This window comes from Trichomonas vaginalis, chromosome V (assembly GCF_026262505.1).
Source record: "Trichomonas vaginalis G3 chromosome V, whole genome shotgun sequence".
Taxonomy (NCBI): Eukaryota; Parabasalia; order Trichomonadida; family Trichomonadidae; genus Trichomonas; species Trichomonas vaginalis.
The window spans coordinates 30,182,519-30,207,366 of record NC_067207.1 but is presented as its reverse complement, the minus strand read 5'-3'; the positions used below and the strand labels follow the sequence as shown (position 1 = coordinate 30,207,366).

Genomic DNA, 24,848 nt, shown 5'->3' with positions numbered 1-24,848 from the left:
ACAATAAATTAATAGAAATTCCGATTTATTTTATTACTCCATTATATTTAAATAATATTTAATTTTTTTATTTCGTAAGAAATGAGTGACAACGAAGCAGTCAAGAGTCCAGACAATGAATATAAAAAGAAACTAAACAGAATTAAATCAAAAATATGCTATTACAAAAAGAAGCCACAATGCGGTGGGGTTGAAAACGATAAAGAAATAATCGAAAAATTAGAAACTTACCGTTCAATCCTTAAACTGAGTGAAGCAAAAATAAAAGAATTTAATAGAATAAATAAATTGATTGGAAGAGATGAATTTAATAAAGATGAATTTTTAAACTCAATCCAAATTTAATTTTTATTCCTCTTCGACAACATCTCTCTTTCCATCATTACTGCATAACCACATTTTCTCAGTTTTAGTGGTTTGTTATTTTTAACATGTTCTTGCATCATTTTTATCATTTCCTCCCTTGTTATGATTCGTGGTAAATTTTGAGCTTGTGGGGTATTCATTTATGATAAAAATAAAATTTAAATTATGCCGTTTGCTCTTTTGGAGCTCAGGACTTTCAGTCCGTTCTAAAGTTTGAGACAACATGACATTTTGACAACAACACAGGAAATAAATGTTATCGTTTATGTTTTCATTAATGATTTAGGTTATTCAATAATTAATTATTTTTGAATAACTGGGAAATAAATTTACGTCAAATATGCAATTTATAAAATCTTATGTCGACAGGCTACGTAGCACAGTGGTCTAAGGTAGTGTTATGGAGGGGTCAGGGGTCTGGTTAACCGCGACGGCGCCTATTTTCTTATTTTTTTTTGTCTTGTTTGTCGTGAATAAAAAGTATCATAAAAGTGCTCTATCTTCCACGGGAATAAATAAAAAATTTACTTTATTTCTTCTTATTTCTTTATTCCGTGGAAGAAGGGTTTTCTATTTTTTCTTTTCAGCCGAAATCAATGATTTTTTCATTTTTGGAATCCTTATGAATCTTTTCTCTCGTGGAAGCTTTAACCTAAATATATTTTAGGTGAAGAGGTGAATCTCACCTGTTTTTTCACCTGTTTTTATGGTAGCAGTGAAATAAATTTTGTTATCAGTTATTTTATCATCATTTTATTAAGTTCATCTTTAGTTAATAATTTGAATGGATTCGCTAATGTTCCACCTTGAGTCACAACACTTGCCCGGCTAATTGTGAAGAACCTGGATTAAGTACTCCATGAAATGATTTCATATTAGTATCATTAATTTAGAAATAGTTGGCTTAATTAATTTGGTCATTTATGATAAAAATAAAATTGCATAATTTAAATTTTTTTCTTCTCATTTTCTCATTTTTCTCATTTTCTCATTTTTCATTCTTTTGGTTTCAGCAACTTTTCAAGTTTTTCTTGTCAGTAACTTTAATTTTAACTTTGGATCAAATATTGGGTTTCCATCTTTATCTCTTCCAATAACACCATATGGTAGAATCTTCATTTATACTAAAATAAAAATTTAAATTATGCCGTTTGCTCTTTTGGAGCTCCTAAAGTTTGTTTCACAAACATTGAGCGTTCATTGAACTCTATACCATGCGTAAACTGTCATGTAAGGTGGCATGTAGTCTTTACTTTGTCCCGTTGTTTGCGTATATCCTGAAACGCGATGTGTATGGTTTCCTTCTCCCTGAGTGTCACTCCAGTAACAATTTATGGCAAACTTAACGTCGTCTTTAACATCATATCCTTTACCTTTTGTCATTCCTGACCAATCCCAATATCTATGCTTATGCCAACCCGCTTGAGATGTACTTAAATCTATGTAGTGACTGTGTGCAGGTAAATTTTCACCTGTAATCGTTTTACTTCCCCCTGTTTCCTTTGAAGAGTTTGCACAATACAAAAACCTGTCGACTATTTGAGTCCAAGTTCCAAAACCAAGTACTACTTCTGGATTTGTTGAGTTCATTGACGTATAAATAGAGCCTATAGGATATAATGTTTGAAGCATTTCTGTCTTTAATGTTTGAAGCTCTGTTTTATCTGCTTTCTTGTCATATAAATCTTGAGCAGTGAATTTAATATTATGTTCATCCTTCATGACATAAACATCTTTACATCTAATGTTTCTCATCGTCGTTATGTCGTCATCCGATGTTAAACCTTGTGGAAAGTTAGGAGGTTTACAATATAATACATCCCCACCAGTTTCTTCAACCGTTCCTTCAATACTTTCTATAGCAACAGTTGTAAAACTTGTATGTGTATGAGTCTTATTTGCTTTCTTCTCTAACTCATCGTTAACATAAGTTTTATCCGCTTTAAGGTCTAAACATCCTGAAACCCATCCTGTATCAGCTTTAGTTTTTAAAATCTTCAATGTCCGTTCATGGTACCATTCAACCCTTTCTATAATTTCATTATCTTTTTCATTAACATATTCCTTATCTGCTTTCTTCATTAATGCACTAGCCACAAGTCCCTTATCTGCCTTCTTCTCTAACTCACTAACCACATATTCCTTATCTGCCTTCTTCATTATGTCATTTAGGAAACCTTCTATGAATTCCTCATTTAAATTAAATCTTCCAATCTTCAAAACTTTAGGAAATGCATTTAATGCGTAATATCTTTGTTCTTCTGGTGGAATTGATGTTATATCATCCGTTATTCCTTTAATTTTTGAATTCATAAATAAAATTTCTTTTATATTTGATATCACTGCACCACCCTTGCAAACGAATTCAAAATGGTCATTTTTCAATACTATCTCCAAATCTCCATATTTCAACCTTTGTGTTTGTTCTGCCGTCTTTGAATTATATGCATATGTGGCGTAAGTAATGGTCTGTGCCTTAAGTTGCTGTGGTTGCTGTTGTTTAATCATTTATTATGATTTAAAAATAAATATTTAATCTGTTATCTCATCAGCTATTTTTTCTATTTGAAATTGCCATAATATTTCATTCATAAATTCTAAATCACAATCAAATAGGTCAGTTATTCTAAATTTAATATTTGATAAATCTTTTGAATGAAGAATAAATGAATTCCCGGATAATTGAAACGGATATGATAAAGAAAATATGTTTAAGTTGATGGATAAAATGTTTTGTATTGATGGGTAAGAGTTAGGGTCTAATGTTTGATGTGAAAATCTCATTGGGGTATTAACTTTATCACATTTGATTAAAATGAAATTGGAACCAGTGTCAGAATACAAAACATCCCCAACATCTTTTTCAAAATTTAATATCCCCAACAATGAACGAAGATGAGGAGTACAAAATTTAATTTTCAGCGGGAATTTAATAAGGTTATTTATTTCATCAAGTTCAAAAAGTTTATCAGGTTTTGATTTAAAATTTTCTTCATACCAAACGATAAATGATTCATTTAAATAACTTAAAATTGTGTTAATATCCCATTTCGTTATCACATTATTTATATACATATCATACGTTTTTTCAAGGTCATCTTTAATAAATGATATATAATCTGAAGGGTCTAAAAGAATGGGATTAAATTTACCACTCACAGAAACGAGAGTAACATTATAAATTCCACTAACTGTTAAATTTAATTCACAACTATTATTCGAAATAATATTGATAATTGACATTTTTATTACGATTAAAAATATGGTAAAGCGTTATTTTCCAGTGATAAATAAAACTAGAATAAGATTACCTCAAGAATTCATAAATTCAACGAATAAGAAATTCATTCATGTTATAAATTTCAGTGTTTTCAGAAAATATGAGTCAATGTCATATTCATCATCGGGTTATATTTCACTTCATTCAAATTTAGTTCAATCAAACCCATATAATGACCATTTCATAAGATTTTCAGATGGTATTAAAAATGTAATTGATAGATTAAAATATGAACAGATTGACAATATCGAATTTTTGGAATTTTGGTTTAAATATCCTGATGGAAAAAAGATTGAAGTTAAAGATAAAGCTGATACTATAACAAAAACAATTACAATGACCGATCCAGATAGTGGGGAACAAAAAGAAATAAAACAAACGATAGAAACTGGTGAAAGGTCAATTATTATTGATTATGATTCAAAGGATTATTATTCAATAATGTTAATGCTTGAATATTAAATAGCCTTAACAAAGAATTTTTCAAGTGATATTTTATATTCATCAACTATTTTATTATAAATATCATTATATGTTAAATGAAGTTCAGTTGTTGTTCCGTTCTTTGATATCTTAATTGTGCTAATATCCTTTATAGGATTTATTTTTGCAACTGTTCCGCAGCATGAAACCTCATCATCTATGAAAAATTGAATCTTAACGTCTGAATCTTGAACATCACAAAGAATGGCGATAATGTGAATTAATGATTCATAAGGTAAAATAATTAAACCGGATTGATCAATTAAATTTATTATTGAATCATAATTATCAGTTATTATATCACGGTAAATTTTCATTAATTCAGAATTAATGTCTATTTTATATGGCGCATTGCGACTGGAATCGTATATTCCTGGGTTCTCGATGTTTGATGAAAGAGGTGGGGGGTATGTTGGATATGTGGGGATTTCAACAGGTTCTTTACCGGGTTCAGATAAAATGATTGGGTCTCCATTCTCATGGTTTTCTTCATTCTCCTCATTCTTCGGTAAGTCACGAGTTAATAAATTTGGTTGAGTTGCTGACCTTGTTAATTCAGGGCTAACATTAACTTTAACATTTTGAATAATTCGTGATTTATCATCATTTACGTTATAACCAACCGTAATCTCTGCTTTTGCGTTAGTGTTCTTTTGACTTGTGAAACGTCTTCTCATTTATAATTGAATAAAAAAAGAAAAATATATTTTAAAGTTTTATTTAGTTGTTACGGTAATATCCCAAGGTTCATCATTGTTTGCTTATACTTTCTTTGTAACTGCACCAATAATGTTATTGATATTGCTTTGAGTTTCTTCCAGTCTTATTTCATCATTTACAATATCTTTAATCATTTCATTACATGCATTCTTAAAACCATCTGATTTTTCTAATTTACGTCTATCACTTTCTTTAATTAAATCAAAGTTATAACCTTGTTGAGAATAAAGTGGTTTCTTTATCAATTCCTTGAACGCTTCTGCAAGTGAAGATGAAGAAATTCTTGCCACTTGAATTGGTTTAAATTCTGCTTTCATTGCTTCTTTCTGTTCATTGAACACTGGATCGAATAAAGCAACTTTAAAGAATTTCTTAGCTGGAATTTCAGGTCTCAAATTTGCATATTGACCATCAAACTGATTAACATATTGTGGTAATCCATCCGGTCCTTCTTCAATAGCGTTTAATTCTTCATTGAAATATGAATATGGATTATGACGGTATGAATTAATTGGCCATGTTCACCTTCTCCAATGTATTGTTTAACAGCTTTTCCATTTTCATCAAATTGCATAGGATAACATTCATTATATGCTTTACGTTTAGGATAATCAGATACAGTTAATTTGTAACCATTTATGACTTTAATATTACCTCGACCATCAGTAACGAAAACTTCATTTATACCATCAGGTTTTCCATTTGGACCTGTAATGTCTGCTTCATGTGCTTCCCAATTTGGACCTTGACGTTTGGCATATGCTTGAGCTTCTGGTAATGTTAAAACGTTTCTCATTTGTTTTACATCTTTTTGAAGACCAGCAACAATATGAACTAATTCTTTCATTCCGTCTGGAACTTTCATAGTTCTATTATACACACCCCCCTTTTTGTTTGTCCCTTGTTTTAATGGAACTTGTAAAAGATTTGCTATTTCTGTCATGTTTAATTATAAATAAAAAATAAAAATTAATTATAAAAAGTTAATCAAATTTAACACATCCTTTATTTAAATCAACTATTATTTTTCCATGTTCACCTAATTGTTGATATTGTGTGTAAAGTTCATTAATGCTCATTGGTAAATTCACTTGATAAAGCATAACGTTCAACTGTTGACGACTAAAACCACTGAAAATGAAAAGTGTTGATAGATTTGATTTAATGTTTGTGCTTAATGCTTTGAAGTATTGAACAGCCATGAAGAATGAACACTGAATGTGTCGACATTGAGTTAATAACTGATTAAAATATGATTTCTCATTTGTTATTAGTTTTGATTTCACCGCATCATCTAGAAAAATGAGTGAATGCAAAAATTCTCTATCAAAATTTGAAATAGAAAGTGTTTCAAATAATTCATCCCGTTGTTTATCAATAATTTTATCCTCTAATCCTTGCTTCTTGATTGTATTATATAATTCTTTATACATTAAAAAGTTTTTTAAATAATCTTCTGCTTCTTCTTGTGATAAATAAATAATTGGAATTTTGATTAAATGCTTTAAAGATTCAAATGTATCATCTGAAGGTGAACCTGAACGGTTGATATAAATTAACACATGTGAATGGGGGGAAGTGTTAGCAATAATGATAATTTGTTTTAATATCGTTAATGTTTTACCTTTATTTTGTTTACCAATTGCTGCAGTGATTGAATTTAAGTAACATTCAGAATATGGAATTTTCATTAATTTTTCCTTAGATAGAGCATTTCTATTATCACTCAATGCTTCATTAATCATATCATCTACGTATGTATTATATACTCCCGCTAATTCTTCAGAATTTAAATCCATTTAATCAAAAATAAATTTATAATTTTATACATTTCTATTCATCAATATTTCATCATATGAACTTCTATACTGTGGTGGTGTACCTGTTGGATGATATTTCAAACCTTCATCCGGTGTCCATGTCCAATACGTAGTCCTAGTAAACCAAACCTGAGGAGGATTTGTCACCTTTGAACAGTAAGTGTCATTTACACCCTGAATGATTGGATAAGCTTTCACTTGTACTGTAACTTGTGAGTTGAAAGTTTCTAATCCATCAAAGAATATACCCGCTCCATCACGTTGAACTGGAATAGTGCATAAGAATGAAGTTTGGTCTTTCCATGTTCTAGCTAATGGCGTGCCATTATCATCATTCAGTGGTCTAGTTAATGAGTCCTCGTATTCTTCCGTGCATTCATTCACTCCATCTAAATCAGAAGCTTGAAGCATACGTGTAAAGAATATGTCACCCACTGTGGTCATCGCTTGATCGGGGAAGTTTCTGGAATCTATAGTGACCTGAAGACCTCGAAGCATTGGATTTTCTAAAACGTTCTTTGCATTGCATTCTTCGGAAATGCTAACACAACATCTGTAACATTATGAAGAGCGTATGAGAAATCTGAACTGATACCTTCAGGAGTGATGCAACCTCCATTTAGTGAACGAACGTCAATATGTTGAGCTGGAATCATGAATGGATCTTCCTTACTGAATAAACGTGGTATTGCTTTAACTGATTCTTCAATTAAACCGTATCCTGGTGTAATACATTTATCCTCTAAAACTTCCATCTTTGTGCATGAAATAATAACATCATCAACTGTTGCGTCAGCAGATGTAGCGGCTAAGCTTGTAATTAATTTGGCAGGAAGTCCGATTTGTTGGAATTTGCGATCATATTTATAAACATGATTCATAATCTTTTCATAATTTTCATCAGTTATCTTTTCATAAACGTAATTTTGTAAATCAGCAACTCTTAACGGGTCAACCTGACAAAATACTAAAGTATCCCTGAAAACATAATATTTAAGAATGATTTCACCAAATGATTTAGGATAATCATCGAACGCCTGAAATGCTAACAAATCATTTACCGGAATAATCATATCAAAAGTGATATCAACTTCTTCATTTGCTTTCTTGAAAACTTCTGAAGGGTCAATATATTTACCACATACTGAGTTATCATATTTTTGAACATTATTATATAACGAATGAACAAACTTTTTAACTTTCCTTTCTGATTTTGGTTTATATGTTGCAAATGCGAAAGATTCACGGGCGCAATCCATCTGAAGATAACCGGCATCACCTCTTTCGGTTTCTACTTCTAATTGTTTAAAGCTTTGATTTGATGATTTGTAACCAACGAATAAACGCATACATTTAAAAGCGGCATCACATGTGAAAGCTTTATTTGAAACTAGAGTTGCTTTAACTTTGCGTTTAATATATGTGTCACCTAATTGGTTCACATCATGAGCCGGATTTGTAATTCTTAAATGAGTTTGTTTATCATCAAAATATGGAGCATCAGAGTCATAGCATGAACTTTCAAGTTCTCTATAATATCTTCTTCCGTCATTCTTTGCAATATTTCATTTATCTTTTCGAATGAATGAAACACATTTCCATTAATTGGTTTAGTGTTTGGCACCAAATAGTTAGTCGTCATTTATTATTAAATAAAAAAATCAAAATTAAAATATGAAAATGAATTTTTAATTTTAATGAAATAATCAACTATGGCTGCAGGATTCTTTAAGAAACTGTGGGATAAAGTAAAAAGAGGAGCGCATAAAGTTTGGGAAACAATGAAGAAAGGAGCAAATTGGATATTTAAGAATAAAGAAGCAATTAGTGACGTTGCTGAATCAATAACACCAAAAGCTGCCCCAATAAGAGAAATTTTAAATAAAGGAGAAAAAGTTTATCAAAGACTACAACCAATACTAAGATAAAAATAATATTTATTTATTTTTCCACTATTTACCCCCTATTTTATTAAGTATTCCTTCAGCAATTCCACCAATTGCGTTACCTGCTTGTGCTCCCATCGCCGGATTACCTGCTTTAGTACCTAATACTCCACCTATGATAGTTCCTGCCGTTTTCGCTACTGGTGCCAAAAAGTTTGCAACAGGTTTAATAACCTTTTTATAAACCCAACCTGCAGCTTTCTTAATTCCATCCCATAATTTTTTAAAGAATCCTGCCGCCATTTCTGATTTAATATTAATTAAAAAATATATTTCATCACTTATATTCTAATTTTTATTTAATGATAAATGAAACCAATTTTAAAAATAAATGAAACAGAGGAGGAAGAAATAAATGAAAGTGAAAATGTTCAACAAAAAATAAACGTTGTTAAACCAATTACTGAAATAAAAATTTTTTCATCTGTTGATGAATTTAATGACTATTATGCTAATAATAAAAAATTATTTGAAGAATTGACAACATGTAAATTGAATAAAATGTTTAAAGTTGATGGATTCAAAATTTCAAAAATAAAAGGAGTGGTTAGTTTGAAATCTATTCCTCAATCAAGAATCACCTCATTAATGAAAATTGATGATTTAACAAAAAGAATAGAAATTATTGAAGAGCGAATAAATCAAATTATTGATTTCATAAATCATGACTCGTTGAGCCCGGGTCCTTAAAGCCATCACTGAGTTCAAGGTTATATTCATCAAATATTTCATTATTAAATGCAACTTCTGCTAGTTTATTTATTTTTTCAATACGATCATTTGAAAGTCTATCGTTTAATTTTTTCTGAAGTTTTTCATTTTCTAGTTCTGAAACTTTATTTGGATGATATTTAAACCCGTTAAATTCTTTTTCCTCAGTTTTGATCATTAATTTACAAAGAACTTTTGTGGTTGAAATTCGTTTAAACCATTTATCATTAATATTTGTTATATATTCAATATCTGGAATTAATTCCCAAATTTTTGCATTTTCAATTAATTTATTATCAAATGCAAAAGCAATAGGTTTAATATTAAACTTACCTTTATAATATAAACTTTCTACATAATCATCGAAATAAACATCTACTTGTTTAACATTTTCAAGAATTGGTGAAAGAGCATCCATTAATTGATTGACGGTTACGAATCTTGATCCACTCATTTTCATACAAATTAAAAAAAATAAATTATTCAAAAATGTAAGACATGAATTTTTAAAGTTTATTTTTTTATTTTTTTTATTTTTTTTATTTCATTATGTATGGGTTTAGTGTAAATGTCTTACAATTTTGAAAATTTTTTAAATCTTGATTTATTCAAAAACGTAAGAATAAAAACCGTAAGAATCATACATTTTTTACTTCATATGTTAAAAAAAATGATACAAAATCACTCGATATTGTATGAATTCTTACGTTTACAAAAAAAGTCACAAAACCCGCATTATATACTACTTTTTTGACAAATGAAATTTCTGGTGTTCATTTTGACTCTAATTTAAAATTTTCAATCTTCTGTTGCATTGATAATAAGAATATGAGAAATGAAATCCACAATAAACATTTCAATGTGTCACTTTTTAAATTACAGTTTCGTAATGTTGATAATAATTCATTATAGCATATTTTGAATTCATAAGGTGTAACTTTCACTTTTTTGCTGATTTAAAATTTTGGTATGAATGTTAATTCGGAATTACAGGAGGAAATAGAAGTTTATGAGCGCTATTATAAATCTAGACTTATAAACAAGAAAAGCAAAACAAAAGGTGTCTACGATCCTGTTATCACGTTTTACAAAATGATATCGGATGAAAATTACCGCGTTGACTCATTATCATCATTTATCCAGAAAGAAGTTGAACCAGAATATGCACGAGAGTCTATTGCGTTGTATTTACATCTCACAGACAAAATTTCTGTTGAATCATTAGAATTCGTAAGAGTTTTTGTTACAACAAGATCGAAAAACATTACAAAAGAAACATACAAGAATATTCGTACCAAAATTTTCCGAATTTATGCAAAAGTTGCCTATCAATTCCCTAACGAACTAAAACTTTTTATTAGAAACCAGAAAAGTAAAAATTTTCCGGAGATAATATGGCAATATTTCAATTTTTTCTTCATGTATTTCTCATCATTAAAGCCAGGAGGTTTTAATCGCTTTGAAATCCTTTCTAAGCCTGTATTTCGCATTCTTGCGCAAGAATTCAGAACAATACTACAGACAGGAAAGAATCCCGCTCCAATTTCGTTCCTTTGGGATATATTTCCGACATTATTTAACTTAATCATCAAAGAAGCTGGAACGCAGCACACAACTATCTTCGAGTTTCTCAAGTTCTGCGTCAATACTTTCATCGCAGAATTCTATCAAGATTTTTACGAAAGATTTGACATAATTTCTAGTACTTTTTACACATTTACAGCCATTTACTCGAACTGTACGCCAGCGCAGAAGGAAATAATCTCAAATTGCGTTGCTTCTACCTGCTTTTTGTTCACAAAAGCTGATCTTCCAAACGAATCTTCGATTATCAATATGGGATACACATGTTTCGAGTTCAATATCAAGAACCACGATGTCAATTTCAATAAAATAGTTACTTCATGCGTCTCTTTTTTGAGATGGGCTTGCGATAAATGCATAATCAAAAATATTGTGATTCCAAAGATAGATCCGAACGCAAGTATCGTTTCTGAGATACAATCTAAGCCTTGCAAGTTCCTTTCTCTATCAGAATTCAAAGAACATATGAACCTTTCGAGAAGATTTTCTGAACCGACGTCAATTTCAGTTATTCGCGAGTTTTCGGAGCAAAATCCTGGACTTTACTCAGCAATATTGCTTTTGCGTGAAAGAGTAATCGGTTCTCCTGAATTATCTCAAATTTTATGTAATGATATCATGAATCAACTAAGGGAGATCAAAAATACCGACATTTACCATTCATTCTTGTGCATTTCGTTGGTTTTGATCCATCCAATCAACGAGTTTTGCCTTAAAGAAGCAATTAAGAACGATTGGTCCATAATTGTCGACCGCCAGCTCTTCTGTACGCAAGTTGACCCTAATAATAAGGACAGAATTGCTGTTTTCATTAAGCAAATGCAAGATTACATAATTTATTTCTTATCTGAACGTTGCAAGAAGGGCCATAACATCTTCAACCTTGTTTTCCAGTCATTAAGCTCCAAATTAACAGAATACGGAGACTTTTTTGTGATGAATATCTTTCCTGTTTTTGAATATCTACTTAATGACATTCCAGACATATTCATTCCAGCATATTTGAACTCCTTTGCATTCCAATATGCAACAACATATATCTCAAAGTCCCCACAAACGCTTTTGAGCTACAAATTGTTCTCATTTTTGCAAGCACTCACAATTACATCACCGGAATCAATCCTAGACATGCAAGTTTATACAGATTTGTGTCTCCGACTCGTAATTCTTGCAAATTACCAAGATGTAGTAAAATCAATGTTTTTCTCATTGATAAGAGACAATAATACAATCGGAATGGTCAGATTCACCTCATTTGTGGCACTTTTACTCGAACAAGCCATGAAAAATGTAGAAAGTTATGGACAAATCGCGATTACATTTGTTCATGCAATGAATAACAACATGGCAGCGCTCAATCACCCAGATATCGGCAATGTAATCAAAACATCTATAATTTATAATGCTGCGCAGCTTCCACAAGTCACAGGAAATCCAAATGACGTAAAATTAGTTCTCAGTTTGATCAAAAACATATTCTACACGTATCCTATGTTCACAGAATATTTGATTCCGAGGTCTGCCCGCTTGGCAACCACTCTTTCCCAGACAGTTTCTCAAGTAGATCTCGATTCTCAGATATTAGACGAACTGACGTCAATTTTGTTCGGCGTAAACTCGAAATTCAGGGAGATAAAGACGATCAGGATCTATGGAATCATGAGCGTCCTCATGAATTCGATAAAAGGAAAACCAGAAGAATTATCTGTGTTAGAATGGATATATGACTTAGAGAGAACGAGTCGTCTGAACGCGTTATTGTGTTGCGACGGTGGTTTGATGTCGATTTGCCTTGGAAGATTAAGTCATTTGCAACAAAATGAGAAAAACTTGACATCAATCATTCTTAACATTGTTACAAGTTTATTCGAGCAATTCCCATCCACATCATTCATGCTCCAATTGCTTCCTGCAATGAAAGCGTCCATTCAAAGCGAGGAAAAAGTCTGGCCACTTTACGTTCTATCGTTCTTAAAGAGATTATCTGCAGAGCAAGAAATATTATGTGAGCCAAGTTACGTTGCTTTATCATTCCCCGAAACATATATAAAGATTCCGGACTCTTCTTTACCGGATAATATCTTTAATATGGACTGGACGTTCGTAACAACGATCAGATTGAGTTCTAACAGTGTTAAAGGAAGTGCGTTTCCACTTCTTTACATTGGAGATAACAATGAATCGTTTTTAGTCTTAATTAAAGACAATTTGTTGTCATTATCAATCAAATCGACCAAATCCCACAGTATGCAGATCTTCAACTTCAATTTCGAGAACGACTGCTGGTTCCATGTTGAGTTAGCTTTCGGAATGAACGAAATTTCTCTTTATGTCGACTTCCAAAAGATCGAAACCCAAAAGAGAACCTTGTCACAGCTTCCTAAACCTATGCATTTCCTCATTGGCTCGTACAACGACTCCAAAATCGTTAAAAAGAGTTATGCAGATATATCTAACACATATATCTTCTCGGGATTGACTGTTGCCAAGATCAATCCAAGGACAGAGTTCAATACTGTCGATTTCACCAATTCCATTGTCTGTTTCAACATTGCGAACACCACAAAACACTATGGAAATATCCCGGCGAATTCCCCTTACATCGACACTGCAAATTTGAGGGGATTCTTCGTGCCACCTCCTGTTTCATTTTCCACTTTGTTTACAAACGATATCGTTTGGAATTCCTTCATTGTTGTTTATTTCGGAGCGACAATGGCCATTGGTTCTGACTTTGGCGTTGAAGATCCATTAGTTCTTCTTCCAATCATCATGGAAAACATCATTTCCAGTTCTGTTGAATGTGAAAAATGTTTCGATGGAATGAACGGTTTCTCAGAAATTTCATCGAACTTCACAAAATTGAATAGACATTTGGATGAGTCAATTTTTGTGTCACTTTTCAAACTATTGAAGTGTCTTAAATTAGACAAATCCAAAATCAACTGCATCAAGTTTTTATGGATGAATCCTAAACTCCACAAAGTAATTACAAAAGAAGCTGTCACTTTTTGTATTAATGTATTAACAGAAGTCAGTGTCAATGAGCCACAAATCATCATGGAAGTATTAGGGCAACCATTTGTTGTTGAGTTTATCAACCAATTGATACCGAACAACAAAGTTATTGATAAAATCCCTGATTACGTGCAATCTTTGATCCATATTTTCTTCAAATTGATACAAGAAAAAGGTCAAGAGAACCACGTTTCTGTTTTAATGGATACTTTAATGTCTTCTGCACATAATGACATAAAAGCTGAAGCATTGAATGCATCATTAAAAATGATGATGCATAATTCAAAATCAATTGTTGTTGTTTTGAAGCAACTTGGTTTTGCAACACCATTTTTACAATTGATGCATAACAAAGATCCGAAGATCCATCTCAGTGCTTTGAAATGCTTCAAGAATGGTGCTGAAATAACTAATGTTTCCGATGAAGAAATCATGGTTTCAATCCTTAGATTGACTGAATCAATGGATGAACTTCAATTTGACGCGTCTGACATATTTTTAGACAGTTTCGAGTACATGTTTAAGAATAAAACAGACAACGTCGATGTTCCAAGAAGGAGATCAAGTGCAAATGATAAACCATTGCCCATGAAATCCCATTACTTCTTCCCTCTTTTCGCAGCTGCTTCAACAACAACTGAAAGAGATATCGTAAAACAATCGATTTCGGATCTCACGAAATCATTAATTACGTATCCTGATGCTTGTTCATGCATGACATCTATACCTTTCTGGCCATATTGGATTATTATCCTTTGCCAGAGTGGTTTGGATTCTTCGGAAGTATTAAAGAGCTTCAGAGAAATAGCAAATTGCATTTTGTTGAGCTCATTTAAATCGGGGAACTTCACGCCCGTAAAACAAGCACTTTCCATGTTAGATACAGTTTCTTTCTATTTGAAAGTTGACTTATTGGAATGCAAGTCTGCTATTCTTTATTCAGCTGCACAATCTTTCAAAGATGGTCGTGAATCATCTGAATCTTTCAAAGCTTTCGCAGCTTCAGTTTTTCAATTGATATTTGTCCGGCCAATTGTCAAATTTGACAGACGGATTGAACTCCGTTCAAATCCATTTAGGCTTGTTGCTCTTGAGAAAGAGAGATCCAACATCTCTAAGATCAAAGGAAGTGATTTAAGTTTCCACATGTTGATGGATGAAGAAAACAAACCAAAAGATTTAGAGTTGATGAAATCAGCATTAGACGCACTAGAAAAATGGATTCAAATATCACATAGAGAAGTAATTATTGATGATCTTTTGTATAATGTCAATATGTACAGTTACTTAGTTTGTATTTTGATGCAGCGGATGCCCGAAACAGCAGAAGAATTAGCTTTGAGATTCATTGCTTCATATGATTTCATTCCAAACACAGGAGATACAGAAGAGGAACATTCTGCACTAGGCATCTTCCTTTTTATTGCAAATAAAATGGGATTCAATTGGGATAAAGTAAAGACGTTGAATGAGAAATTCAACTTCTTCAATGATGATGAAGACTCCCCTGAACTACAAAAGTATTTATTCGAAGAACAGATCAACCAGAATTTATCAAAACTTTTCCTTGTTAATTTTGTTTAAAATAATTATTATTTAATTTTTTTAATCAGTACCTGTTATATATAATATGCAAATTCTAATTATATGCATCAATTATCAAAACATTGCCTGAGGCCCGAAACTCAAATTTTTGTTGGGGTTTCACACAATATAGCGGGAGAAAACAATAGGGATATTTTACGTAGGAAAATGAGTTGAATTTTATGAGTTTGAGCCAAATAAGCCTGAAGACGCTCGAAATTTAGAATAAATCAAAAAATGATGTGATAGAAGTTTTTTGACTTTGACTAGAATTTTATTTTTGACTATTTTCTAAAATTTCATTTTTTAATATGGATCTAAACTGGAAAGAACTTTTCGTTGGTGATCTCCCCGGCTATGTTGATGGGAATTTCATCAAAGAGCTTTTCAGGGAGTACGGAAACTTCCCATCAGGGACAATCACAGTCAAGAAGCATAAATCTCTTGACAAGTCCTTTGCTTTTGTCACATTCGAATCCCACGAATTAGCAAGACGTGCTCTTTTGGAAGTCAACTACACGAAACTCGATGGTGTTCCAATCCGTATTCTTTGGTCCGATCCAGCTACAAAGAGAGCCATCAAAAAAGACTTTTGTACTCTCATCATCTTCGACCTTGATGAATATATTGAAGCTGCACAGCTTCACGATATTTTCTCCAACTTCGGCGAAGTGGTTTCCTGCAAGATCCCGTTAACGAATGGCAAGCCTCGTGGCGACGGCTACGTCACATTCTACAAGGAAGAAGATGCCATGCGTGTTAAGAATGATCTTGCTCAAGCTTCTATCAACGGCAAACCAATTCAAATTGTGTTATACTGTAAGCCAACCAGGAAGAACTCAGAAGAAACGTTTACAAATGTATTTATCAAACCTTTACTAGTCAAATACTTCAAAACGAACGAAGACCTTGCTAAACTCATGAAAGATTTTGGTGAATTTGTTAATCCATCTATCAAGTTCAATGATGACGGAACAAGCAGCGAATTTGGTTTCTGCAATTTCATGTACCACCAAGATGCCGTTAAAGCAGTAGAATCACTCAATGGAAAGATGCACATTTCAGGAGAGTTCGAATTTGTCTGCTGCCGTGCCCAGACTAAAGCAGAGCGCCAAGCCTTCTTAGCGGAGCAGTCCGCCGAGTTCCGCCGCCGCCTTTACGAAGAGACACGTGGTCGTAACCTTTACATCAAGAACATCGACCGAAGTATCAATGATGAAGAATTCGAAGAATACTTCAAGCAATTCGGTGAAGTTGAGAAGTGCCTCATCAGTCGCGAAGCTCAGGAGCCACACGAATCTAAAGGTTTCGGCTTTGTTCTTTTCAAGACAAAGGAAGGAGCTCAGAACGCTTTGAAAAACACAATTATTACTCCACTCAAAGGCAAGATCCTATATGTCAATTACTTCATAATGAAAGAAGAGCGCGAGCATATTTTGCCGATGGACCAACCAAAGACATATCTTAACTTTATAAAGACTAAACTGTCAGAGAGAGGATTCCCCAACAAACAAAAGAAAAAAAATTCTCTATTCAATCTCAGAAGAACAAGCTCAAGAACTCTGCAGTGACCAAGAGAAGTTTGATCAATTGCTCAATGAATTCTTTGTTCAAGAACATCTCATATCAGAATACGAGGATAATCAGCTTACATTCACATGCTATAATCCAAACATAACAGAAGATGAATTCAAACAGTACTTCAATCAATTTGGTCAAGTTCTATATTTCTTTGCAGAGAAAGTAATTAAAAACGAAAAAGTCACAATTATTAACGGAAACGTAACCTACAATCGTAGAGAAGAAGCACAAAATGCCATTGAAAACTCTCTTTCCACAAAGCTTAATGGGAACCAATTATTAATCAATTTCATTAAGGATGAAAAGGAACAATTATATGAAGACGAACTTCCTTCAAAGAAGTATCTGGAAAAGATACTTGAACAAAATGAAATCACAGGCGATCAGATGAAAGCAGTCTTTTTAATAATCTCCAACAGTCAGGCATCGATTCTCCAAAGAAATGGTGACTTGTTGGATTCATGGCTTAATGATATCAAAGATCAGTGTTTGTTCAATGACTTCGATGATAACAATAATCAATCTCCATTTTATTATCTCCTTGATTATGTAGTTTATTGTGGCGACTGATAAATATTTCTCAAAGGACTCTCCTGGATTATGTAAGTATGTTCGAGATTATAGTACTGTATGAAATTGATGCTTTTCCCATATGTATCTTTTCTCATTTGGTCCATTCTTTCATTATCTTCTTTATATGCTCTGACTCCATCAAGGAAAGTAATACAATAGAAACATATGCTGCAAGATTCCAAGGCTATCTTTTTCTCCAGCATAACCTTGTGATTCGAATTTAAGACAAGTTCGATTGGTTTCATTAATTACTTGGAAGGATCTTTAGGATCATCAAGTTTTTTTCGTTATATATATATATATGTTTGCAGCATTATTGGGACCATTGTGATCATGTATCTGACACAAGAAAATCCTTAGAACATTGCAATTTGTTCTTTCACAATTGTAACTTAATAATTGAACAAAAGAATTAGAACTAACAAAGGAAGAGAATTCAAAATAAACCAAAATGCAAAATTACTGGAAATCTTATGCTTGTTTACAGATTTCAAGATCAATTCGTATTTGTCTAAATTGGTGTCATCTTCTGTAAATATCTTATTCATACTATCATTGAATTCATCATTCTGCAATCAAACTTTCACATTTGCATGAAACAAGGATATTTGGCATTGCTGCAATCAGCATCAATTCTGATCCATCTTTCCATCTTGTTAAGAATTCCTAGACAGTCATCATTGATATCTTGTCAAAATGTGTTAAATTGCCTGTAGACAAATTTGTTGTTTGGAAATTGCCTCATTAATTGGGATAATTCTTTGTCATATCATTCATTTAAATTACCTTGTAATATAGGGTGTCCAAAGGTGCGTTTAGCACAGCGCTCTATATGAGACTATTAAAGGAGATATATGCTGATTATAAATATATAATAAAAAATATGAATATATGTATATGATGAGTAAGTTGTATTTTGGCGCCATGCCGGGATATAAAATGAATTTTGAGACAAGAGGCGGTTTCGCAGGAAATTTTGGCGGGATTTTTTTCATTTTTTTAATGAATCATAAAGAAAACATCCTCGCTCTTGCAAAAAAATGCAAAGACTGTAAAAATCTACGAGACATTGGTAAAATGCTTCAGTATGGATGCTCCTAGCTATTCCACTGTAACGTATCATGTTAGGATGTATCACTTCATGAACAAAAAGGCGCCCATCATAAAAATTGACAAAAAATCGCCGGATCAAAGAAAAATCAAAGCAATTCTTCAAGCGCTAGATGAAGACCCAAGAGCATCACTCAGAAGGATAGAGGAGATGACAAAGATACCACGTACAACAGTCAGTTATTATCTGCACAATTATTTGAACTACAAACTAGCGTATACACGTTGGGTTCCGCACAACCTTAATTCAGTTCAAAAAAATCTAGAGTCCAATCTTCGAAAGAGCTCCTCTCTATATTGCGTGCGTATCAATCCAAGAAGTTTCGCTTTTTAGTAACAGGGGATGAGTCTTGGTTTCAATATGCAACAGAAGCCAAAATCATGTGGATCCCGAAGGATGAAGATCCGCAAACATTCCCGAAGAAAAAAATTGACACACCAATGATGATGTTGTCGGTTTTTTGGGGCGTGAATGGCATCATCGCAATTGATATTCTTCAAAAACCTAATACGATGAATGCTCAGTATCTAATTGACAATGTCTTACTCAAATTATCAATTCTGATGAGTTTGAGAAATCCAAACAACAAAAAACAAAAGTTTGCAATTCATTTGATAATTCAAGAGTTCACAAAAGTCATAAGGTAATGAATTACTTGGTGGAAAACAATGTCAAAGTTGTTCCAAACCCAATTTATTCACCTGATATTGTACCCTCTGACTTTTATTTATTCGGCACGCTAAAAAAGAGAGCTGAAGGACGCGAATTCGCGAGTCCAGATGATCTTGAAAATTTTGTAAGAGAGCAATTTGAGCAATTTTCTCATGATGATTTAAAGCGTGTCTTTGAAGCCTGGATCGATCGCTGCGAACGCGTGATTGAATCCAATGGTGATTATATTTAAATAAACTTTATATATATGTAACTTGTTTATTTCTATTCGCAGTATTCAGGTTTGTGCTAAACACACCTTTGGACACCCTATACTAAATCCCAAACAATTGCTGATGAGATGTATAGCCTAAGGTCTCAAATTATAAAATACTTAAATTCGATAATTATAAAATTTCATAGAGAATGGATACATGTGGTCAGTCCATTGACACGCTTCTATTTCTGAATTTATATTCGTTCTAATCATTTGTCAAATCATGTAGAACTTGTGTTTTAGCATGGTATTCGCTCATAGGATTGTTAATGAAATTCTGGGAAATCTCAAATATTAATAGGTTGCATTACTTTATCAGTGCTTTTTTCTGTATCAATATCTCCTTCTGCAGAAACTGACAAAATATTCATGATGAAAAGAGGTAAAAGATTCATGAAACATGTCCAGTTTGTTTCATAGAATAAATATAAGTATGTAAAATATTTTCATATTCTTTAGCTTCAGTATAATATGTGAATGTATAAAGTTTATAAAATACATTCGAAAACCAATAAGTTGAATTGTATACATAAAATTGAAGCACATCGAGAAAAATAAATAATGGCATTACAAATATTGCAACAGCAAATTTCTTTCTTTTTGATATATCGATATTTAGAGTTGCTAAAATCGGTATTGGGATAAAGTAAAGACGTTGAATGAGAAATTCAACTTCTTCAATGATGATGAAGACTCCCCTGAACTACAAAAGTATTTATTCGAAGAACAGATCAACCAGAATTTATCAAAACTTTTCCTTGTTAATTTTGTTTAAAATAATTATTATTTAATTTTTTTAATCAGTAAAAAAAAAAAAAAAAAAAAAGGTAGTGGGGCTTCCAGGCACTTCGTGCCTTCTAGCCCTGATGATGATTATTATAAATGAAGTTTTTATTCTGAGTCAAAGTTCGGGTCTTCTGCGTTATATGCAACGTAATTGAACCATATCTTGTATGAATGGTTCAAATCCGATGAAACAGAAATGGTTTCACCGGGGACTAATACCAAGTTTCCTTCCCAGTAGGCTTGACCATTGCTAAAGAATATGCAAACCAATTCTTCGAATACAATTTCTTGTCCACTTTTGCGTTGGAAAATGACTCTTACACGGTCACCTGGAATGACTCCATCTTTTTCGTTGTCTTCATTCTGTAACGAAATAGTACGAACGAGGAAATGGTTGACAATTTCAACTTGGAATTCGCAAGGAGTTGTGCGAAAAACCCAGCCAACATTTTCGGCTCCGTACTCGTCAGCTAGTTCATCTGGTCATAGCTGTACGAGTACGAGATGAAGTTTATGGCTGCACGGGCAAATTGAATTTGAATTGGGCTGCGTAAGGTAGGAAGCAACTGGTTGAAGAGTCGTTCTTGAAGTACCTTACAAGAGTGGACAATAGCGGACAAGTTCGTCTGCATATTGAATTGAATTCGAACAAATTTGTTCGAATTGGACCGTCGCCGAAACTAGTTGACCAAGAGCTGTAGAATACTCTGAGGTCTGTTCTATACTTTCTTCTAAGAAGAAGCCATGTATTCATCAGCTTTTGACTGCAATTGTTGGCGCAATTGGAAGTTAGATTGCTCGGGTCAAAGCGAGTCTTGGAGTGTCATCTGGGACTGGGAGTGACCGTGGAGGATGACAATCCTCTTCCTGGATAGTTGAATCGGAATCGCTACTGTCTTGGTATGACATTGAGCTAAAATGAAGTGAAAAAACCGACCACTTTATTTTTTCAAATAAGAGTTTAAAATAAACCGTTTTCGTCAACGGTAACCCCTTGTATAATTTTATTTTATTTAATAGTTACCGTTGGAAAACCGTTCCATCTCAAATATATTGAATGAACTATAAACGTTTTTTGTTTCTATATATACTTTTTTTGTCCAACGGTAAAACTTTTTACACAACGGTTTTTGAGAGTCGTCGCCGTTGAACTTTTTTGTAGAGCACTCAAAATAGTATAACTTTGTCCGGACAAGTAAGGTCTATCGTCGCTACAGGAAAAGTTACGGGCGTTCCAAGGAAGTATACTTTGAGAAGCCTTTTCCCCCTTATAGAATGAGATAAGACGGTTATTTTACAAAACTGACAACACTTTGACCGAGTAGTTTTTTGTGCTGAACAAAAAGTGTCATATAAACATCTGTCAAAAACCGTTTTTTACTTCACTTAAAATGCCACGTAAGCTACGTAAGAATATACGTAAGAGGAAGGGAGCATTGAAACATCCAATAGAAAAACTGACACCACAACAACAGTTGCAACAACAAATTATGAATGACCCCACTATGTTGCAACAAATGTCAAGCAACCCTATGCTTTTAAACCGAGTTATTGGTGCACAGAGTGGAGGTTTAAGAGCGGCACTCTTTAGCGAAAATGGCAGGCTATGGTGAGCTGCAGACGGAACAGCTTATAACCCTCAAAGTCAAATGAATTTGAGTTCACTCAAAAATCAATAACAGATGTCAAAAAGTCAAACATAGACATACAGAAACAAAATAAGTGAAAACGAAAAGAAACTAGAATATGACAGACACACAAAGAAACTAAATGAGTTAAACGTAGAGAAAAAAGAAGAAAGAGAAACAACTGAAAGAACTAAGTACAGAGGAATATGCGAAAAAAGTGTCAGAAAAAGCAGCAGAAGTAGCAAAAATGGAACAAGATGTATAAATTTGAAAAACCATACTACTCAATATAAAGTACTGAAAGATGAAGAGATAAAACAAAAAGCCCTGAAGACATATATGGATAGCGGATGAGTATAAAAAAGAAGTTGAAGCAAATGTAAAGGCAGAAAAACTTTTACAGTTGCAAAACCAAACCGTACAGTATGAAACTTAGCACAAGAAAGTAAAAATAACGACGCAGCCATGCAAAAGGCAATGAAAAGCGCAGAATATATAAAAGCTAATAATGACTGGTTAGATGCCCAAGCCAACGCCAAAGCAGCCCAACTTATAGGTCAATAAGGACAAAATACAAGCGGATGAAGACAGTTCAAATGAAGCTTTAATGAATGCTGACTTTAAGAACGCCTTCGAAGCTCTTCATAGTAAGGTGAAACAGTGAACGACTTCTCATCTGGAAAGAAACTGAAGTCTGAAGGTTTCGACAACGAGTTAAGAGAAGTAGCACAAAATATGACGAAAATAACAGATGCAGCAACGAGACAGGCAGTTCAAAGTGCCTATGACGCCGTTAGAGCAACTGTTTTGGAAAGTCAGAAAAAAGAGTTACAACAGACTAAAACAGACCTAGTAAATGCTTTCTTAAAAACGAAAAGTCGGGTAGGACATTATGCTGCAGAATGGAACATATGTGCCAGCTGGTGGAACTTATAACCACCAAACCCTCCAAGAGAAGCACCTGCACCAGGACTACCTAAAACATTACATCGTCACATGGACACAGACACAGGCATGCACCAAAACCAACACAAAACCAACAGTTCAAAACACTGCACAACAAACCAACAGTTCAAAAACACTGCACCACAACCAACAGTTCAAAATCCAGCACCACAACCAACAGTTCAAAATCCAGCACCACAACCACAAACAGAGCAAGGACATAAAAGAAGTAGAGAACAAGGAAACCAAGAATTCTTAAAAATGCTTAAGGAAAATTATGGTTACCCAGTACTCTTGACTTTAGTGACAGATATAAAGAAGCTATTAGAAAGTTCAAGGAAGGAATACTGACCCGAACCTATTTAGCTTTATGGTTCAGCACACAAATGGGATATAATTTTCAAACCTGGAAAAATACAAGCTCGCTAAGGGATATGATTTAATAGCATATCATCCAAATGACATGGATGAATTTACTCCGAGATATTTGGTGTCAGAGATAAATGATAATTCAACTATCTTCATGAAACGCGTAAAAAATAGAGACGGAACGAAAGAAGAAAGGGTTATGAATGCGGATGGCTTAAATAGGGAACTTGTTAAAAAACGGTCTCGGAATATATGAAATGCCAGCAGATGAGGTACAAGAAACTCCACAGGAAGAAGTTCAGATACAACCAGACATGGAAGAAATAGTTCAGCAACAACAGCTAGAAGAGCCTGAAGGAAACGAACAAGTCCCTCCTTTGGAAACTAACTTCACAGAACTAGATGAAGATTTGGAACAGCCGAAAAATTTTGACACCTCAACAAAGTGTAAGTGAGAAATATGGATCTTTCCAAGAGTCTAAGCAAAATTCGGCTGACATAGTAGAAGAATATCGAAAAATGTTCGCCGACAATACAAAAGACTCCAACATCAGATGAAAATATTCAGCATATAGAATGGAAGAACTGAAAGATAATGTACACAAATACAATAATCCTTTTTACTTACGACCATATAACGTTCAATCTTTGGCTGAACTCGGTGAAAATAAAAGGTTAAATTTCAACAAAACATATAGAAATGAAACATTGTTTTAAAGTTCATTCAGACCTAAACCAATATGGAAACAAACCTACTTTTGTTTCTGCAGACTATGGAACTACAATGAGATGGGGTCATAAAGCTAATCCGGATAGGTGGTTCATAAAAACTTACAACCACAATTCCAAGAAGTTGTAGACGCAATGGAAGTGAATGGTGAACCAGATATAGCTGGTATTTTCAGCGCGGCTAATGCCATTGAAAGATATGAAAGATGCAGATATTTTTGGACCAGTATGAAATGAACATGGCTGATGGAAATATAACACCTGACGTTCTAGAACATTTATCTCAAAGAACTACACAGAACCATAGAGATGGTATATTTGGTGAAGAGTTTAGAAAGAAAGTTAGGGAGGAAAGGAAGAAACCTATTGTACATGACCTTGCAAACGAAAGTTTACAAAATGTCATAAAAACTTACTTTGCAGACAATGAACCGAGAAGGATGAATATTTAAGAAAACTCAAATGGACAGTACCAAATGAAATGTTAGTATTGAAAAAACATGTTCCTTGACAAAATAAAACCAACTACAGAAATTAATGACGCAAGACTGAAACATTGGGTAAAAGCTTTCCCATTCACAAAAGATATTATTGGTAACATGGAAAGAAAACCAGAATGGCTACAAAACATAATATTTGGAAACGAGCTTATTCCATATGGACAAGCTCTGTTTGAAGAGCTTGAA

The 24,848-nt window shown here is 33.1% G+C and overlaps 9 protein-coding genes and 3 pseudogenes across 12 annotated transcripts, besides 3 other annotated features; 6 read left to right on the top strand and 6 right to left on the bottom strand.

The window, feature by feature from the left end:
- Positions 1-7,179: part of a mobile genetic element that runs on past the window's edge.
- Positions 82-345, top strand: TVAGG3_0429360 (uncharacterized protein; the record flags this gene model as incomplete). Its single annotated transcript, XM_001329575.2, has 1 exon — positions 82-345. One exon carries the CDS (start codon positions 82-84, stop codon positions 343-345), a length of 264 nt encoding a protein of 87 aa, XP_001329610.2.
- Positions 1,564-2,448, bottom strand: TVAGG3_0429350 (phage tail repeat-like family; the record flags this gene model as incomplete). The annotated part of the gene is made up of 1 exon (XM_001329574.2): positions 1,564-2,448. One exon carries the CDS (start codon positions 2,446-2,448, stop codon positions 1,564-1,566), a length of 885 nt encoding a protein of 294 aa, XP_001329609.2.
- TVAGG3_0429340 (uncharacterized protein) lies at positions 4,160-4,806 on the bottom strand (the record flags this gene model as incomplete). Its single annotated transcript, XM_001309813.2, has 1 exon — positions 4,160-4,806. A coding segment is annotated over one exon (647 nt), but the record flags the coding sequence as incomplete, so codon positions are not given.
- On the bottom strand, positions 5,833-6,648 carry TVAGG3_0429330 (uncharacterized protein; the record flags this gene model as incomplete). The annotated part of the gene is made up of 1 exon (XM_051233728.1): positions 5,833-6,648. One exon carries the CDS (start codon positions 6,646-6,648, stop codon positions 5,833-5,835), a length of 816 nt encoding a protein of 271 aa, XP_051103458.1.
- Positions 7,180-8,381: 1,202 nt separating the features above from the next.
- TVAGG3_0429310 (uncharacterized protein) lies at positions 8,382-8,597 on the top strand (the record flags this gene model as incomplete). Its single annotated transcript, XM_001311309.2, has 1 exon — positions 8,382-8,597. The coding sequence occupies one exon, from the start codon at positions 8,382-8,384 to the stop codon at positions 8,595-8,597; it is 216 nt and encodes a 71-aa protein (XP_001311310.2).
- A 24-nt stretch (positions 8,598-8,621) lies between these two features.
- On the bottom strand, positions 8,622-8,858 carry TVAGG3_0429300 (N-acetylmuramoyl-l-alanine amidase family; the record flags this gene model as incomplete). Its single annotated transcript, XM_001311310.1, has 1 exon — positions 8,622-8,858. The coding sequence occupies one exon, from the start codon at positions 8,856-8,858 to the stop codon at positions 8,622-8,624; it is 237 nt and encodes a 78-aa protein (XP_001311311.1).
- A 1,413-nt stretch (positions 8,859-10,271) lies between these two features.
- TVAGG3_0429290 (platelet formation protein family) lies at positions 10,272-15,718 on the top strand (the record flags this gene model as incomplete). The annotated part of the gene is made up of 1 exon (XM_001311311.1): positions 10,296-15,512. The coding sequence occupies one exon, from the start codon at positions 10,296-10,298 to the stop codon at positions 15,510-15,512; it is 5,217 nt and encodes a 1,738-aa protein (XP_001311312.1).
- A 105-nt stretch (positions 15,719-15,823) lies between these two features.
- On the top strand, positions 15,824-17,486 carry TVAGG3_0429280 (RNA binding; the record flags this gene model as incomplete). The annotated part of the gene is made up of 1 exon (XM_001311312.2): positions 15,824-17,083. One exon carries the CDS (start codon positions 15,824-15,826, stop codon positions 17,081-17,083), a length of 1,260 nt encoding a protein of 419 aa, XP_001311313.1.
- A 161-nt stretch (positions 17,487-17,647) lies between these two features.
- TVAGG3_0429270 (guanylate cyclase protein) lies at positions 17,648-17,911 on the bottom strand (the record flags this gene model as incomplete). Its single annotated transcript, XM_001311313.1, has 1 exon — positions 17,648-17,911. The coding sequence occupies one exon, from the start codon at positions 17,909-17,911 to the stop codon at positions 17,648-17,650; it is 264 nt and encodes an 87-aa protein (XP_001311314.1).
- A 550-nt stretch (positions 17,912-18,461) lies between these two features.
- Positions 18,462-19,761: a mobile genetic element.
- On the top strand, positions 18,558-19,681 carry TVAGG3_0429250 (annotated as a pseudogene). Its single transcript has one exon. A coding segment is annotated over exon 1 (1,124 nt).
- A 749-nt stretch (positions 19,762-20,510) lies between the features above and the next one.
- Positions 20,511-24,848: part of a mobile genetic element that runs on past the window's edge.
- Positions 20,597-21,400, bottom strand: TVAGG3_0429230 (annotated as a pseudogene). The gene has a single exon. A coding segment is annotated over exon 1 (804 nt).
- TVAGG3_0429220 lies at positions 21,883-24,379 on the top strand (annotated as a pseudogene). The gene has a single exon. A coding segment is annotated over exon 1 (2,497 nt).